Source organism: Hemicordylus capensis, chromosome 3, assembly GCF_027244095.1.
Source record: "Hemicordylus capensis ecotype Gifberg chromosome 3, rHemCap1.1.pri, whole genome shotgun sequence".
NCBI lineage: Eukaryota > Metazoa > Chordata > Lepidosauria > Squamata > Cordylidae > Hemicordylus > Hemicordylus capensis.
The window spans coordinates 336621360-336640470 of record NC_069659.1 but is presented as its reverse complement, the minus strand read 5'-3'; the positions used below and the strand labels follow the sequence as shown (position 1 = coordinate 336640470).

General features: G+C 42.6%; 1 protein-coding gene across 11 annotated transcripts in view; it reads left to right on the top strand.

Moving 5' to 3' along the window:
- TNIK (TRAF2 and NCK interacting kinase) overlaps positions 1-19111 on the top strand; it is a 413952-nt gene that overhangs the window by 319443 nt on the left and 75398 nt on the right. For 8 of the 11 annotated variants that reach the window (XM_053305179.1, XM_053305184.1, XM_053305182.1 and 5 more), the window contains 2 exons: positions 1494-1580; positions 6526-6726. In XM_053305179.1, coding sequence (XP_053161154.1) covers positions 1494-1580; positions 6526-6726 — 288 coding nt within the window. The remainder of the gene's footprint in view (positions 1-1493; positions 1581-6525; positions 6727-19111) is intronic. The other 3 variants (XM_053305180.1, XM_053305177.1, XM_053305181.1) reach the window with 1 other exon arrangement.

Below are 19111 nucleotides of genomic sequence, written 5' to 3'. Positions count from 1 at the left end.
CGCTTTTCGACTTACGAAAATTCCGACCTACGAACGTGCGTTCGGAACGGATTATCTTCGTAAGTCGAGGGACCACTGTAATTTTAAAAGAATAACATCCATAAATTTGGTTATTTGTAGTATCAGTTGTTAATGTCCCAAGGCCAATTTACATAATCTTTTGGGTTTTAGCGGGAGGGAGCAATCTGTGGCCACCTTGTCTTCTCCCCAGCGTGGATGGAATGTGGAAATTATGTGTTTGTCGTTGGAAGTGCTCTTTCTTCAGCCCACTTCTTAGTGTACCATTGCAAATGATTTTTTAAATGTACTTCCAGTATCACAGGCAAGTGGGACCCAAGTGCAAGTTCAGCATTTTCACCTTCATTTGCCCTGTCTGCTAGCAAACACAAGACTGCTGAATATATGCTTCTCACGCCAACCTTTTCTGTACAAAAGTGTTGCCAATTTTCTAGATACTCTCTAGTTTTCAACGGGACCTGTGTCTAGGGGACATGTTTACGGCACGTTAGCAACACCAACTTTTGAAGCAAATGGATAATTGTCTCCTTGATATAGTTAGGGTAATTGTATATCCTGCTATTCCATCTAAAAATGTTTAGGATGGGCTACCAAATTCAGAATCTTCAGACAGCTGAAATTCCATTTTCAGCTCTGTTTAAAAAAAACAGTGCAGCATCTGGCTGTGGAGATGGGGTTGAAAGTGTGAGACAACACCTGCTTATCAGATCTCAAGAGCAAAACGTGAGGCAGGGTGAGATTTCCAGGGAACAGGAAATCCTGCATCTGTCCTCGTCATCCTGTGCTCTCCCCACAACCATGACAAGCTGTAGCAGAAATTGCATGTCTGAATCAGACTGCATAATTCCATTTTTTTCTTGGTACAGAATGCTAGTACCTCTGCCAAGCTTGGAGATCACAATCTCTTCTCCTTTTTAATGAACCGCAAATCTGAAGTTGTTTTCATATTGATTCAACTGTTGGAACCATTTCCCTCAAGGAAAAAGTGTGCGTTCATAACGTTTTGGGTATCAGCCTGGCATTAAACCAGCTTTTCACCCAGTGGTGGTGGCCATCTCTGTAATGTGTCAATGCATGATGCATGCCTTCTGTTCCTCTTTTTCAGAGTCTGGGTAACTGTGGTGCAGAATTTTTCATCTCCCTCCCCCCCCCCAAAAAAAAGCTAGAATGAAACGCTGAATATAACTGTGCCAGATACTTTGTGGTACCACTGAAGTAGTTTGTTGCATTCTACATTGTATACTGACCTGGGAGACTTGAACTGAAGGACAGTCAGTAAATTAGCTGACTAAATAAAATTTAAAAATGAAGTTGTATGGTATTCAGCTGCATGCGTTGTATTACTGTCCCTTGAGTTCCCCCTCCTATATGGACCAGTGTTTCTGCAGAATCGCCTTCTCACACAGCTGCTTCTTTCTCTTTGGAATTATGGCTCTTTCTTCTCTCTCCTTTCTCTCTGCTGCCCATCTCTCCAGGAGTACATCAGGCGACAGTTAGAGGAAGAACAGAGGCAGTTAGAGATCCTGCAGCAGCAATTACTGCAGGAACAAGCTCTACTTCTGGTAATGCGAAGGGAGGGTCTTTCTGTCGCATCCTCTGTCCAGTCCTTGCTGTGTGTGGTGTGACTGCATGGATCTACCTGTGTGTGCCTGTGCCTTCTGGCTTATAGGGTTGCCACCTTTTCTGGAGTGTCTTTTCTTCCATCTTCACTACATTTGAATATGTCCATTTATTCCAAATATTGACATTTATTTAAATCTTCTAGAATACTCAAGAGATTGAGGGGCATGCAATGATGGGATGGCCAACTGGTGGCCAAGGAGTTTGATGTGGTCCATGAAGCAGTGTTTTCTGGCACCCTGGAGATAATCCTGTCAAAGCAGAATCAGGGTACAGGTTGGGGGCAAAAAGGTTGCCCGCAATGTGCAACATCCAGACTTGTTAGCCATGACTAAGCACCACTGAAAGCAGAGTGATAGGTTAGTCATGGCAAACCTTCAGCCCTTTTAATTTCGATGGGACTTAGCCATAACTAACTAGTCTGGATGTTGCCCAGTTATGCTTGCAAATAAAAGATTTTTTAAAAAATCAAAAGTTGAAAGAGAGAGCTTCCAAATATTAATGTCATGTTTCTCTGTGAGATTTGTATGTCATGTAGGGATGTGCCCGAATCATTTTGGCGCCTCTTTGGAGAGGCGCCGAAACAATTCAGGCTCCTACAGCCAAAACGTTTTGGGATGGGGCGTAGGGTATCTTTAAATGGAGACAGGCAGGTCTCACCTGCTTCTCCCATGAGCTGCCGCCACCCCCGCCACAATGCTGTCATGCTTCAAAGTTAACTTAAAATTAGCAGCAGTGCTGGTGTCCTCTTTAAAACACCGCACCATGCCAATGGAATGCTGCTTCCAGCAGCCCTCACTCAGCACTGGCATGCAAATAGCATTGACGCATGCACCGACGCCATTTGTGTGGTCAGCAGCACCATGCTGACCACACAAATGGTGTCGGCGCCATTTGCATGCCAACACTGCACAAGGGCTGCTGGGAGCAGCATCCCATCAGCGCAGCAGGGCATGGCATTTAAAAAAGGACAGCAGCACAGCTGCTGCTTTTAAGTTCACCTTGAAGCACGACAGCACCGTGATGGGGCAGCAGGGGTGGCGGCAATTCATGGGAGGAGCAGGTGGGACCTGCCTGCCTCCATTTAAAGGTGCCACTCCTCGCCCCCAGGAAAGGGCACGAAGCATTTTGTGCACATCCCTAATCTCATGCCCTAGACATGCCAGGACTTTGTTCCATAGCTTATGAAGCCCTTCCTGCTAGGTGACAGTTGTGATGAGCTCATGCCACAATACGTTTGTTGCTCGTTAGGATACTAATAGACACTTTGTTGTGTTTGCTCTTTGGGTCTTTGGCATGCATACTTGGTATATAGTCCATTTAGTGCTATAAGAACATAAAGAGTCCATTCACTCCAGCATCCTGTTTCCAACAGCAGCCAGCCAGATGGCTCTCTGGGTTCCCATCAGCATCAGTTGAAGACATACTTCTTGTTCTTCCATTCCTGCCCTGAAACTGGTATTCAAAGGCTTACTGCCCTTGAACCTGGAGGTTACATATTGCCAACATGCCAAGTAGCCACTTAGACTTGTCCTCCAGAAATCTGTTGAATCCCCTTTTAATGGCCATTTAAGCTGGTGGTCCTCACAATGTCTGGTGGCAACAAATTCCATAGATTAAATACACATTATGTGAAGAAATACTTTCTTGTGTCTACCTTGAATCTCCTCCCAATGAACATGAGGGATTCGTGTTCTAGTAACCTAAGAGCAAGAGGGTTGGCAGCCCTAGCGAACAGGAAGTTCTTCTCCTATGAGCAGTTATGAAGGGTAAAATGTGGACTATGAGTAAGAGTGTGCTTAAAGACCAGAAATCAAAGATGTGGATTTCCCCCCTAAAAAACTGGACTGGAAAATTTTCTCATCAATTCCCCCCTAATTTGCATAAAATTTGAATTATCCCCCTGCCTCAAAAAACTTACTATAAACAAATTTTCCTGATGCCCTAAATAGATTGTGATCTGATCTGGGCATGTCATTTGATCTGTTTATACAGTAAAAAGGGCACCTCTACTATATTAATTTCCCCTCACTGTATCTCAAATGTTTTTCAAATAGCCAAGTAGAAATTTTAGAAATGGAAAAATTTCTGTGGAGAATTAATATATGCGATTTCCCCCCCCCCCCATTTTGGAATATTTTCCCTGGAAAACTTTCCACCCCACATCTCTGCCAGAAAACAAAACATGTGACAAAGTAGTCCTGGCTTTAAAAACTTTTAAGTGGCAACCCTAAAAGACTATATATGTCATGCTTAGGAGACATTTTTCAAGCTCTCATCCAGTTCCATATATACCTCCCCTCGTCACACCCATACCTGACCAGGGCCATTTGTCCAACTCGCCACCGTGGTCAGGTTAGTGTGTAATGTCGGTTCCTTTTTCAAATGCAAACACAGCCAAGCTCTGAACAGAAGAGATGTATTGCTTTTCTATCAATAACGGGGTCCCTCATTGATTGAGCATCATTTGCTGTGCATGTCTTTCGCTGCTCAGTCTGCTTCTGGTATGTTCTCCATTTCATGAGAGGAACAGACCTTTTCTCAGGCCTGCTGTGTTTATTGCAGAGCAATTAATTGAAAGCTACTGGCAACGTGTGCTAGAATACAATCTAACTAAAATGTACTTGCTCCCTGTAAGCCCTGCTTGGTTTTATGGGATTTGATGGCATATTTCATTTGCAGACTGCTTAGCTCTACATTCCTGACAGGAACATTTTGCATTGCCTTTTCATGCTGTTCACAGTTTTGACATTTTTTTATTGCTGAATTTCCCATATATGCTCTTTCATGTGCGTGCTTTCTCTCTCTTTCTCTCTCCCCAAACCAAAATATATATCTTATCAGTATTTTGACTCTGAACTGTGTTTCCTTTCATTGCGACAAAGCCAGTGTTTGTATTTATCAATGCTGTTGATATTCATGTCTTATTTCAGTCTTCCCAGCAGTTCCGTTAATTACTAGGGCAACTTACACCCCCACCCCCACCCCGCCGCCTTCCTTGTATAAATAGTGCTCTTTCTTTCAAGCAATTTCATATCCTTACAAGATACAAAGCCTCCAGGTTTAAAAATTACATATTGGGTACCAAATTGAACAAAAACGTTACCTCAAAATTAGGTGTTTTAAAAGAAATATAAACACTTTGTCTTAGAAACAGTTATTCATACTTTTATCTGTGCCCATGATGACTTCAGGGTGGCACATGGTGATCATAGTTCCCAAATAATACAATGATACGCCCATCTACCAGTTTTGCGTAAATTGGAGGGCCCGCTTACACAGCTGTAGCAAGGTTGGAGTGGACCCTGGGACAAAAGTGAAGACCAGCCCCTGCCGCCGCCCCCCCTTCAGAGCGGTAGGAGGGAGGAGAGCAAACAGCAAGCTGTCACCCAGCCTGTGGCCCCCAGGAACATTTGCTCCTATTTGGTCAGTTGTAGCCAGGCTCGGACTGGCCCACAGGGCAACAGGGCATATTCCCGGTGCGCCCCAACCGCAGGGCGCCCCTGCAGCACTCGGCAGCAGTGAATGTTCCCACCCTTAGGTACCCATTCGGCTCATAACCCAGTGCCCTCCCCACATACATTCCACCGCCCTCTCGGTGCCCCCAGTCTGCCCCTGGTTGTAGCTACACCCCTGCCCACTTAGATGACCTTAAACAGAATTTCTGCTGGTTTAATTGTCACAGCCTCCCCACAGAGGTCTGCAAAGTGTTGAAGTAGAGACAGAAGCCTGATTCAGGTCTTATAAAATCGCACCGCTGTAGCCCTGTACAGTGGCATGAAGGGGGAGGAAGTCCCGCCCCTGCGGTGTCAATCACCTTCAGGCCCTGCCACACATGCTTACAGCAGAGCTGGTCTGAAGAAGGAAGAACCCTACTGGTGATGACAGACTCTTGCTTGATTGCTTGTGTGAAGCGGGAAGCGCCCTAAACACGACGGCGGGAGCTTTCATGATTTCAAGGCTGGATTGATCCAGCCTTGCAATCACTGAAGCACCTGCCATCATGATTAGGCATGAGGGGGCGGGACTTCCTCCCCCTTCAGGCCACTGTATATGGCTACAGCGGTGCAATTTTATAATGTCTGAATCAGGCAGAGTTCTCCAGAGTCAGAGCCAAAGTAATGCTTTGCTCCAGGGGCTAGTTAAACATGTAGCTGAGCAGTATGAAAGGCGTAGCTTAAAAAGCAGGAAAGAGTAAGTAATGGGAGGCGAGGATGTGCACAACATGAACATGTTTTACACTGTACAGCAATGTTTCCCAATCTTTTTCATCCTGAGGCACACTTAGATTCTTTTAAATTTTAAAATCTTTTAAACCACCCCCAACACAGTCACACTTTTTAATGTGTGGCAGTGACCAAGTCATCTTGCAGTTTTTATTGATGTGTTTCTTTTGCTTCCTTCCTTTATTCTTATTTGTAGCCATCCCTTGTATCCCTCATGCAGCTGACTCACCCCATAATGCATAAGGAAGGACATGACCCTCCCCTTGGATAAGGGAGCGGGCGCCAAAAGCGTGGAATTGAAACTCACAGCAAGTTAGTGCAGCACACCTGCCAGTGTCTCATGGCACACCAGTTGGGAAGTGTTGCTGTAGGGCAAGGAATTCATTCCTAAATCAAGTTCAAAAATAAAAAACCGAAATTCTGTAAAATGTAATTAACATCCATTTTGAAATTAGAGTATCCTTACAAACCCACATAATCAAGCCTGTGTGTTAAAAATAAAAATTGAGACATTACTATTTGGATTTACGTTTCCACCTGATAAACATCTTTATCCTTATTTATTTTTTGTCTTCCCCCAACACCACCTTGGCCGTGCCGTCTGTGACTCCATACCACCATGTTGCTTGCTAATATTTGCTTGGCTTCTCTGTTTTGGCAGGAGTATAAGCGCAAGCAGTTGGAGGAGCAACGGCAGGCAGAGAGGCTACAGCGGCAGCTGCAACAGGAGAGGGACTACCTGGTTTCCCTCCAGCAGCAACAGCAGCAGCAGCGGCAAGAGCAGAGACCAGCTGAGAAGAAGCCCCTTTATCATTACAAGGAGGGGATGAATGCCAGCGAGAAGCCAGCTTGGGCAAAAGAGGTAGGAACAATCAACATGTTTCACCCCCTTTTCCACCTTATCCTGGGCAGATAGAAATCGGAGCTAAGCCCAAACTACCCACAATTGGTTGCAAAAGTTGTCAGCAGTGCTAAGAAGCTTATTTCCTTGATGGTGATTATTCAGTACTCAGCGGTTATTCATTCAGTTCCATTGCACCCTCAGTGATGTCATCACATAGCCAAATCTAATTGGCTACATGGTTTGTGACTTTGTGCTGTTTGTTGCATCCAAGATGAGCAGGGGCCTAGAGCACCTTCCTTATTAGGCAAGGCTACAGCATCTGAAGCTCTTTAGTTTGGAAAAGAGGCATCTACGGGGAGACAGGGTTGAGGTATATAGAATTATGCATGAAGTAGAGAATGTGGTCAGAAAGAAATTTTTCTCCTTCTCTCACAACACTAGAACCGGGGCCATCCCAAGAAACTGAAGGTTGGGAAATTTAGGACTGATGAAAGGGAGTACTTTTTCACACAGCGTATAAACGAATCTGTGGAATTCTTTGCCATGGGATGTGGTGATGGCCACTAGCTTGGATGGTTTTAAAAGGAGCTTAGACTAATTCATGGAGGACAGGTCTATCAATGACTACTAATGACTCCAGCCTCAGAGGAACAATGCCTCTAAATACCAGTTGCAGGCGAGCGACAGCAAGAGAGAGGGTTTTCCAGGGGCATCTGGTGGGCCACTGTGTGAAACAGGATGCTGGACCTGATAGGACTTGGGCCTGATACAGCAGGGCTGTTCTTCTGTTCTTATGGCTGAGTAGAATCTCCCATGGAATCTCCAATGTAACTAATCCAGGAAGCTGGAAGCATCAGCAAGGGAGAATGAAATGGCACCACAGCTGCAACTGCCAAGAGAAACAATGGCCCTGAACAAAAAACAAAAAAAATTAAAAGTAGTTGCACTGTCAAATGTTTTGAGGGGAAAATTGTACCTCGCTGAAATTGCTTATTTGAGTTGAAAATTGAAATTGAGTATATTATGTGCAGCTCAAGTAGAAATACAGTACTTGCATACGTACTTCGTGGGGGAAAACACAAAAGCTTGATAAAATACAAAAAATATTAAGTTTAAAAAGAAAAAACCTTTCAAAAGATATCAATTTCTCCTTAATCCACAAAGAAAATAAGCAGGTTTTGCAGTATTTCTGAGGCATTTTTAACGCAATTGCGTTTTCACCAAGAGGTGATTTGGGGCAATGTCCTCATGGTAGAAGATTGCATGAAACTCATTCTAATGAATGGGCCCACTATATCCCCCTCTGCCTTGTCACCATATGCTCAAAAGTGCCTGAATACAAGTCTTGTTGGGCATTGCACCCTGTGGGGAGACGAACACACCTGGTGCCTTGTTTGACTGAAGTATTTGAATGAACTGCAGCTTAGTGATGGGGATTAAGACTCTTACCTGAATTCCTAGCTTGTTGAGGATGAAACACGCTCCATACTGCAGGACTGAATAATGTTAATTTAAGAACATAAGAACAGCCCTGTTCTTAAATTGTTCTTAAATCTCGCCATTTATGGCAAGAGTTTACATGAATATATGACCAGTGCAGCTGGTGGAGTCTTCCAAAGTTCTTCCTCATTACCTAGGAGCATGGATTCTCTGGAGTATCTCTTGATTCCTCCAGGATTTCAAATGGACCTTGGTCTCTATTGGCTCTTGGAGCCCTCAGATGTTATGGGAGCCTCTTCTGTTATCTTGTTTCCCCAGACAGCCAGGTATAGCATGTTCTGATGATGTTTTATCTCTGAAGAGGAGAAGGACATGGCTCTCTTCATTTTCAGGCTTTCTGTCAAGTAGGCCAATGATAGGTGACACACTGTCAAAGGATTGTAGAGGAGGCAGACAGACTAGAAAAATAGCTGGCAGAGCCTGTAATGAAATTTTTTGATGATGCTGTTGGTTGGATGAAGCAGCTTTCTAGAATTTGGTTAGATAAGTCTGTGGGCTGCACAGCATCTTTCCCCCCAAGACATAGGAGCATCCCTGACCTTGCCCTTCTGCTTTAAAAAAATCCCATTGAAGATATTTGCTTGGCTGTCTTTGAGCTGAGCTGAGAGCCAAGGCTTCAATAAAAATAGATGAGATTTTAAACCAAATATTATGTCAATTTAGAACGTTTTGCAAGGAAAAAGACTCAAGATTTTTCTAAGTCTGCCTTGCTCAGTAACTTCTGCCTTGCTCAGTAACACATGGTTGTGATTCCAGTAAACACTGCGAGGCCAAGGTGAATGCTGAGGGTAACACGCGGGAGAAGATTAAACCTGTTGCCAAACATTTTCATTCTGAAAGCAACAGCCTTTCTGCCTTGGAAATATTTTCTATAGAGAACCTGTTTAATCCAAAGACCCAGTACCCAAGGAAGAGAGAGCTTGTGGCCCTGTAGACCACAACATGCCATGTCCTTGTGATTGTGTTGAATCAAGGTATGAGGAAACACTGGCTAGGACTGTTTTTCTTCCTACCTTGGACAAACCCTACCTGGGTCTGGGTAGGATGGCACTGTCCTATCCAGCTCCTGTCTTCCACACAATCACTTCTCCCTCCTCCTACCTGCTTGTTTGCTTCCACACAACTGAAAATTGGGAGTGCACACAGCTCCCAAATTGATTTTTTTTATTATTATTATTATTATTATTATTATTATTATTATTATTATTAATCAAATTTGTACACCGCCTCAAACTTTCGTCTCTGGGCGGTTTACAATAGTGTAAACAGTTATAAACATATACAAACAACTTAAAACAATTTAACGATTTAAAAATAAATCAGAGATTAAAACCCTAATAATTTAGGAAGCTGAGAAAGCATGGGCGAAAAGATGGGTTTTCAGGTGTTTTTTAAAAATTGCCAGAGATGGGGAGGATAGTATCTCAGCAGGGAGCGCATTCCACACAATCTCGGGGCAGCAACTGAGAAGGCCCATCTCTGTGTAGCCACCAAACAAGTTGGCGGTAACTGGAGATGAACCTCCTCAGATGACCTCAATGAGCGGTGCGGTTCGTAGTACTTATCTATGCTTTTGTATTTTAATTATGCATTGTTTTAATTACATTGTATTCCACTTTGAGATTATTTTAATGAAAAGCAGTATATAAATTTAACAAATAATTAAATGGATTGGCAGTAGATTTAGGGAGACAAAAGGAAGAAAAAGTAGTCTACTTTTTCATGCAATGCATAATTAATGGAGAATTCACTACCTCAAGATGTGGTAACAACCATCAGTTTAGATGACTTAAAAAGGGTTAGACACATTCATGGAAGAATGGTTTATCAACAGCTATTGGTCATGAGAGTTCAGTGGAGCCTCCACATTCACAAGCAGTATACTACAGCATACCAGTTGCTAAAGTCAAACAAGAGAACAATTGCCTTCATGTTCTGATTATGAACTTCCTTTGAGTAGCTGGCTGGCCACTGTTGAAAATAAGGAGACTGGACTAAATGGACTAGTCTTAGACTAAGAGGACTGCCCTCAGTCTAAACTTGCAAGGCTCTTCTCTGCACAGCCAGGCTTGCTGGAGCGGAGTCAAAGGTAAAGTTGTCGAGTTGGTGTCAACTCCTGGCCACCACAGAGCCATGTGGTTTTCTCTGGTAGGATACAGGAGGGGTTTACCATTGCCATCTCCTGCGCGGTATGAGATGATGCCTTTCAACATCTTCCTATATCGCTGCTGCCCAATATAGGTGTTTCCCATAGTCTGAGAAACATAGTCTGGGAAACATACCAGCGGGGATTTAAACCGGCAACATCTTGCTCCCTAGGCAAGTTCCTTCCCCGCTGTGCCATTAGGTGGCTTGGAGAGCATATTCAGTCACTTGGTAGCATATCAGTCACCTTCTCCCATCTGTGATAGCCTGCTTCCCTGCTTCTGTGGAATGAGAACAGGACTTTCCAAGCAAGCTTGAATCCTGGTTCTTTTCTTATTATAAACTAAGTAGAGTGGTGGACATTTGCCAATTGCTAACCATTTGTCCCTTGCTAACTGAACAAAAGAGGCACCTTTTTAAAGTGGTGATTCTCTTTATTTAGCAGGGGGAGAGCAACTGGCCCTATCCATCCCCAACACAGCATCCCTCCAGAGGCTATTGCTGGCTTCTATCTTATGTTCCTTTTTTAGATTGTGAGCCCTTTGGGGACTGGGAGCCATTTTATTTATTTGATTGATTGATTGATTTCTATACCACCCTTTACATTCTTATAACATTTGGGGAATTTTTGTTGAAAAGCGGTATATAAATTTGTGTCATATTTGTAATTACATATTCTCTACCTGTATGTGAGTAACTAAACTGTGTGTTTTAGTGGTTTAATTTCTGTAATCCTACTTCCCCAGGTACAGCAGCGATTTCTTAATAACCCACCTGTTATTCCAGCTAAGCAGAGCCACAGTTCAGTTCCTAAACAACCGGTGCCTTTCCTTGTTGCCAAAGGCGCAACTCCACAATCCAACTCTAAGCTTTTTCCTGGTGTTTCCAAACCGCGTGGTAAACAAAACCCTCAACACCCAGAAGCCTCTGGCCTCCGTGGAAGGGACATATTGATCTCTACTAAACAAGCACTGCCCCCACCTGCCATTATGATTTCCTTGCCATACGAAGATCAAAGTTCCATTTTGCCAGACTTGGAAACTGGACTTGAGGTTCCAGAGCGAAGGAGGAGGAACAACAACGTGATATCCCTCAAAGGGTCTCGTTCACAAGGGTGCAGTCCTGAGAGGCAAACGAGACTGGATGTCAAATGTGTTTCTTCTCGTATTCCAGTAGGTGAAATTTCACTGCTGCCTACTAATAAAACCAAAATGAACTTCCAAGCACATGGTGGAGACAAAAGAAGGAAGTTCCTTCCTTCATATCTATTTCCAGATATTTCTCCTTCGAGAAGTGTCCCATCTTTAACCAGTCTCTTGGCAACACACGACAACTTCGACCTAAGTGCTTCTAGCCCAGCTCACTTCTTTAGAAATGTGAAGATGCAAGCTGATCAGCAAAAGCACCATACCTCTTTGGAGAGTGTCATTGATCAGCAGCCTCCTGGTCTGCATCATGTGCGGATGCAGAGAAAAATAATAGGGCGAAGCATGGAACAGCTTCTTGTTCCTTCATTGGGTCTTTCTCCACAGAATTCTCAGTTGGATGTCCCAGGTTTGGCACCTTTGTCTTCCCGCTCTCACTCGGCATCTTTAAATGCCCTTTCATATTCTTCCAGCCCTGATCTGATTCAATCTTCTAAAGCTTGCCAGGGCAGTTCCTCTGCTGGTGTAGCTTCGCAGGTGGCTTCGTGGTCATTTTCTAATTCTTCCCATTCTTCTCACAAGCTTTCTCCTTTGGTATCTAATCAGAAAAAGACTCTAGGCTTGCATACATGTAATTATACGTCTCTTTCATCCAGCACTCCTAACTTAAGAAGTGCTGGACGATGTCACTGAAAGCCACCTCTGGTGACGGATCTTTAAAGCACTTCTAGAAAGCTACAGCATTCTTGCCGTTCTATAAGCTGGAGGTTGCTAAAGGGCTTATGCTATCTATGGTGGAAGTAAATGGCAGCAAGCAGGGAAATTGAAACTCTGTGGAATTCCTTGTTTCCCAGATCATAGTATGAAAACTTGTGATTCCACCCCCCCATACTATGCCATATTGGGCAGCTGCATTTTGGCCTAATATGTGGACGCTTTTAGTGTGCTTTGGTGGCTATGCTCGCAATTTTTGTTCACAGACACTCTCTGGTCATGGTTTTGTATGAAGGTCTTCCACCGCACACACTGTGCTCCACTAGCTGGCTCTTCTTCTCATTTAAGTCTTTTGCACAGAATAGTCTTGCCGGTTGCTTATTTGTCCGCTTTGTACTGTTGTAAAGCAAGAGTTTTGAGGTGGGGAGAACGTGAAAGGATGGAGCAAGTCCCTGACCACCAGCCCATTCTAAGTGTTTCTTGTTTGTTTATTACTGAAGAGTCCTGGGGTTTTCTCTGCTTTGAGCAAACTCATTTCAGGAAGCCAGCTGGATGTTTACTGCATTCACCTGGTGGCTTCTCCTGTTTCATCTGTGTTTGAGACATTTTGAGAAACAAACATTAAAATGGAGAAAGGCTGCAAAAAGCAATTGATTAATCTGTTAGATTTAATCAGTTTAAAAGTTTCATGTGATTAAAAAGATGTCCACAATTCATCAGGCCAGTACTTAAACAAGTACTTACAAAAACTGCTTAAAACAGGCAACATATACAGAAGAAGCATTTCTTCTTCTGCCTCAAGCAGAAGAGAATGCCTCTTCAAAGATGGCACCCGCTATGACACATAATGCCTCTTCTAAAAATAAAACCCGCTGTTTTGTTCAGAAATAATTGATTTATTCATATGCAAATATATGCAGTTTTAATTGATTAATCAAGGAAAGCTCTTATGATTAGTCATCTCAGATAGAATGCTTACATGTCATTGGGTGACAGCTCTAAAATGTTCCCTTCTCTGTTAGGCAAAGTTATACTCCTAGAACTAAGTGTAACATGTTTGGTTTCTGCTGCTCTGATCCATTTTGTAGTACTCACTGGCTGGGGCACCAGAGCTATATAAAGGTCCTTGGGTTGTATCTCAAGAAAGTTAGTCATGAATAAGTATCATTGAAATTAATGGGACTCAAATGAGTCATGATGAACTTCTCTCATTGACTGATATCCTAATTTATGAAGCACCGACACTTCTAAGAAAGTTCAGCTAACAACTCTACTGCTGGCTCAGTGGTGGGTGGCAAATGTACTCTGTGCCATCCAGAAATATGTAAATGGCAACTTCCTATGTCCCTGAGCGTTGCACAGCTCTCAGGGAATGTATTTTCAGTTGATACAGAGGGCTTGTAGAGGAAAGGGAAGTCACTGATATTTTTACACTCACGCACACACACTAACACTGAGGCAGTGTTAGTGTGTAGCTCTTCAAAAGCACTGGTATTACATACACAGCACTTTCCCCTTTCAGCTGGTGCTTTGTTAGTCAGGATGTCGGCCATTCATTTTAGTCATGCTTGGTCATGGCTAACATTCTTTGGATACACAGCCTCTTGTTTTGAAGCATTTTAGAACAGGGCCACACAAGTATATGTCTAGTGGGATTTCCCTCTCAAAACATTTAAAGGAGAGTACACACCTTCAAATTATGAAATAAACCGCACATGTATAAAGACATCAGAGAAAGCAGCAGTATTTTCCTCTTTAATAAATAACAGAATCCCCAAGTCCTTGTTTGCAAGCCTCTAAATGCTTCTGTATTGGTTATAAAAATTAACAAACCTTGATGGCTCTTTGTGTGATACTTTGTGTATGTGTGTGTATGTATATATCTATATCTATATATCCATATCTAGATATTATAAAGGCTTTTTAATTGGATAATTTTAAGATGCTGAACGTCTTCCAAAGCTTGGACAGTCATGTTACTAATTATTGGCTGGGTAGCAGAACCCAAGTAGAGATTGCATTCTGCTTGAGTTACATTCATGCATGGAGTGGAGACAGTGGACAGAGAGAAACCTTTCCCCCTTTTCTCACAACACTAGAACCAGGGGTCATCCCGTGAAACTAAAGGTCAGGAAATTTAGGACCGACAAGAAGTACTTTTTTTGCACAGCGCATAATTAATCTGTGGAATTCTTTGCCATGGGATGTGGTGAGGGTCACCAGCTTGAGCACTTTAAAAGGAGCTTATACAAATTCATGGTCAGTTCTATCCATGGCTGCTAGTCTGGTGGCTGTGGGCCACCTCCAGCCTCAGAGGCAAAATGCTGCTAAATACCAGCTCAGCTGCAGGGGAGCAACAGCAGGAGAGAGAGCATACCCTCACCTCTTCCCTGTGGGCTCCCCAGAGGCATCTGGTGGGCCATTGTGTGAAACAGGATGCTGGACTAGATAGGCCTTGGACCTGATCCAGCAGGGCTGTTCCTATGTTTTGCCAACAGCTGACATTTGGGTAGCAAAATGGTGGCTCCAATCAGCAAAATATTGAGAAAAGTAGAATGTAACTTCTAGTTTGGATCTATTACCCAGCCTTTCATGGCATCATATCCACATCTAGCAGTAAGGATCATGTCCAAATCTAGCAGTGATATACAATACCTGATGCTTTTCTAAAGATCTAAAACAAAATCCAAGCATTTTTTATCCTAAGGCAAAACCACCATATAAGTAGCAGTAGTACCTACTTATATGGTGTATATAAGTAGTAGTAGTAGTAATAGTAGTAGCAGTAGTCATTGTTTTGAATTGTTTTTGGTATTATCATACCTCCAGCTGTCTCTTCTGTATCCCATATGTACATCTCATTTTCTGAAGTGTGCTAAACCACAGTGTGAATGCTTTATAGTGATTGTCTGCTATGCTTATATAATGCGTTATTTTAAATCCAACTTTCCATGAATAAATCCATATGTTCAGGACTTGTATGGTTCTTCAGATCCTAGCCCATATGTTTAAGTCTGCGTTGAAGAGGCGTGATGGCTGCTTGCTTTGCTTAAAAATAAGATTAGTTTTAGCTTTAATTATAATCACTGAGAACTCTTTAGACTGTCATTTGAAGTACTGATGGCTTTGTCTGCACCTGCACTGTGCTCTTAGATATCAATAGTTTACTCCAGCAGTAAAGTGTTTAATGTCTGCACTGCCATCTTAGTGGGGAGTAGATTGAGTTGTCCAGGTGAACAGCTTAGACGGAAAGTACCTTATTGCTGAAGTTGCTACTGAAGCAAATTGCTGCTGTTTGAGAGAGTAGGTGTGAGCATATTCTGAGTTAGTATAGGGTGGCAGCTTTTGTTTTTGTGTAGCATTTTCATATTTGGGGCAGTCCCAATATAAGGCACCTTAGCAAATAAGGCACCTTAGAAAATAAGGCACCTTAGAAAATAAGGCACCTTAGCATTTTGATATCATGGATCATGCAGTTCTTCTTCCTTGACATCTTGACTTCCTCTTTAATTAAAAGATCACCTTTGTTACAAGGGTCTTGATTTAAGGATCACCAGTACTGGAAGAGTGGCCCTCAAGCAGCTTGCAGAGCAAAAGCGTATCAGTCTCAGAGCTACAATGTCTGGCTCTAAACTTTATGACAAAAGACATTTGAAAGAGAAGGACTGGCTGAACAGTTGCTTTTTGTGATGTTTCCATATCCAGAGGTTTATTTCATATTCACAGTTTAATCTAAGGAGATGGAGGAATTCTTAACTACAACCGACTCAGTGCAACTGGAAAATTAGAATGGCAGCCTTCAGTACTTTACCTTCTTTTATACATACAATATAGATAGATAAGGAGGGGGTGTACATAGGTGCATACACACTGTTTATTTTATACTGATTAGAGCTGGACTTTGCTGCTGTTTTTGGAGAGTAAAATGAGGAGGCGGTTTTCCTCTCATTCTCCACAATCCTGCCTGCCAGTTTTCAGTAAGCAAGTGCTTTGTATCTCATAATCTGGGATGGTATAAGATGCCATGGAGAAAATGGTGCTAGGTAGGCAGGGGTATCATGTCACAGAGTGCGCATTGCTTCCTAAATGTTCCTTTCACTATAGATAATTCAAGAGGGGAGATCACATCCATATTCAGTGCATCCTTCCTTAACCTGCAATGTAACATCAGTTGACAAGAAGAATATAATTGTATTCTATATTGATTGGCATGAAATGTAAAACTGTGTACAAATCTTTCTTGTGAAGGAATCATCTTTTGATGACAATGAGAACTTCTCCTTGTCTTCCCAGCGCAACTGGAACTGATAGCTTTTCTTGCATGATGCAAATAAATGATGAACCAATTTTACTTCAGAGTGTGGTTTATTGAGCTTGAAATCCTCTTAAACATGATCAAAACTTTGAAAAGTACCCCAGATGCTCAGGTGCTCCCCATGCAGCCTTGATTATAAATCCATCTTCCATAGATTTGAGTGGAGCATACTTAGGTATCCGTACAAAGGATTATATATGGCTATGAGAGAAAAGTTCCAATTGCATGGCATGGAATTGAAACCTCAGGCCTGCAGCCATATCCATAATCTTGTGAAACAAATTTGGAAAAGAGGAAGCTCGGATGCTTCCTCTCTTGTTGGATTGTTGAAATAAACCTTGGATAAACTCAGCATACCTACATCTCATATCACATACTTTTTAATAGTTCTTTGCATCTCCTCCTCAATCTGCTGCAGATTCTGAGCTGGCATTCTTAAACTGAGTTTCTCTTGTTGGCTTTGGCATAAGGGAGAGACATCCGTTTTATCATCTTTGGCCTAAACTTGGATAATAGGCATGTTCTCTGGAGTTCCTTAGAGGCATATTGAAATGAACCTGTCACCAGCTGGACTGCATCCCAGGATTTATGCAGATGCATCTTTGTTCCAAAGAAATTCTGTTTCTGTTTCCGTCTCCCGACTTGCCTTGTGCCCATGTGCTACTTCTCAGGATCCTTAAGGAGCTGACACACCGACCCTAAATAACCCAGTGCAGTTGATAATACAATGCACAGAGGTGTATCTAGGGAAAATAGCGCCTAGGGCCAGCACTGAAATTGCGCTCCCTGTCCAAACATCTGACACCCATCTTTCAGATAACTTCACCATAATATCAGCTCAAAAATGCAAGTCAAGCTCATTAATCTTTTAATATTTCAAAAACTATATAGCAGTGGATGTAGCCAGACCAAAAAATGCTGGCAAACTACAAATTTCAGTATGCTGGAGCTCATGAAATACCCAAATACTATGTGGAGGTGTATTTGGAAAACTAAACAGAAGTGCCTGTCTAATTCGCTATTATGCATTGTAGCATCACTATTACATAAGTTTTAGAAATAAATGGAGAATTTGACTTTTCCCAGATACTCTGAAAATAATTAAAGGATATGCAGCGTAAACTGTGTCACTGCTTGGAATATAGTCTAGTATTTCAGAAAGACAGTTGAAATGAGAGAAAGAGAGCAAGAAACTCCCAGTGGGCCTTAATACTAAGCATTTCACACTGATTCAAAGACAAACTCACCATTAATAGCCATATTATTAAGACATCACATTTAACTCACTTATCACAAGAAGCAAAGTAAGAGCAAATGAATACAATCCTAGCTCATAAGCATCAGCTCAGTATTCACAAGCCCTGATTCTCTGTATATAATGCCGAACTGAATATGTGTACAGTGACATATTATATTAATTTTTTTTAAAAAAAATTACCTATAGCCCCTTCAGGGGGCTTCCTAAAGGCCATGGGGGATCTGCAAAGGTTCCCCCTCCCCCCGCCAGCCTCGTAATTCACTGCCACAGCCCGTCCCAGGCTGATTTTCGGGCCTATTTGGGCCTGCAAAGATCGGTGTGGTGGCCATTTTAGAGGCTGTCACACATGCTCAAATGGCCTCTGCAAGGCCTAGGGCCTTGCAGGGACCATTTGAGCAGGTGCAGTGGCCATTTTTTAATATACAATTTTTTTTTTAAATGGCCACCGAAAACAAAATGGCCACCATGCATGCTCAAATGGCCTCTGCAAGGCCTGGCATAACCTAGGGCCTTGCAGAGGTCATTTGAGCATGTCTGGTGGCCATTTTGTTTTTGGCAGCCATTTTTTTAAAAATTTCATTTTAAAAAATGGTGCCCCCCTTCGAGTGGTGCCTGGGGCACGTGCCCTGCCTGCCCTACTATAGATACGCCCCTGATGCATTTATCAAAAGCAGCATCCAGTTGGGATAGTCAAATCCTATATGTGACTATCCTTAGCCTAACATTTCCTGTTAAGCCTTGCATCATTAGAGGGGGAGGCCCTTAAAGATTTGCCTGGAGGTTTTTCACATGGGGCTTTTAAAGCCCTTTAACTCACATCTCCTCCAGAATGGAGGGGGTGCGTTCACATACCTGCCAGATTTACCCCGAAGTTCCTGAGAGTTATCGGGGAACAGTTCACACACGATTTGGGTTTTTCACTGCACATTAGAGTGTAGCCCGATTTATATCCAGGAGAAAAAAATCCACTATTTATGTCATTTTGCAGGGACAACTTCAAGTTTTTAGTAAAGCCTCCCAATCAACCCATGGTAGAGCCTGCTGTGTGTAAAAGTCCCTGGTTTCATAAGTTTCCATCTTGAAATCCACTGTTTCTCTTCTGCCTATGTTCTCTTCCACACTGAGTTCATTTAACAACAAAACAGTAATGCAATCCTATTCAAAGGGATTTTTAAGTCCTGCTGTCCTGTGATAATTTGCCACCAACCATGTTTTGGCTTATATGCAAAATTCTTGGATTCTGCTCTGGAATGCATTCTGAGATCAGAGGACAAAGCAGAAATATCTAAATATCTACTCACGTCTTCACTTTAATTTGGAGGACAA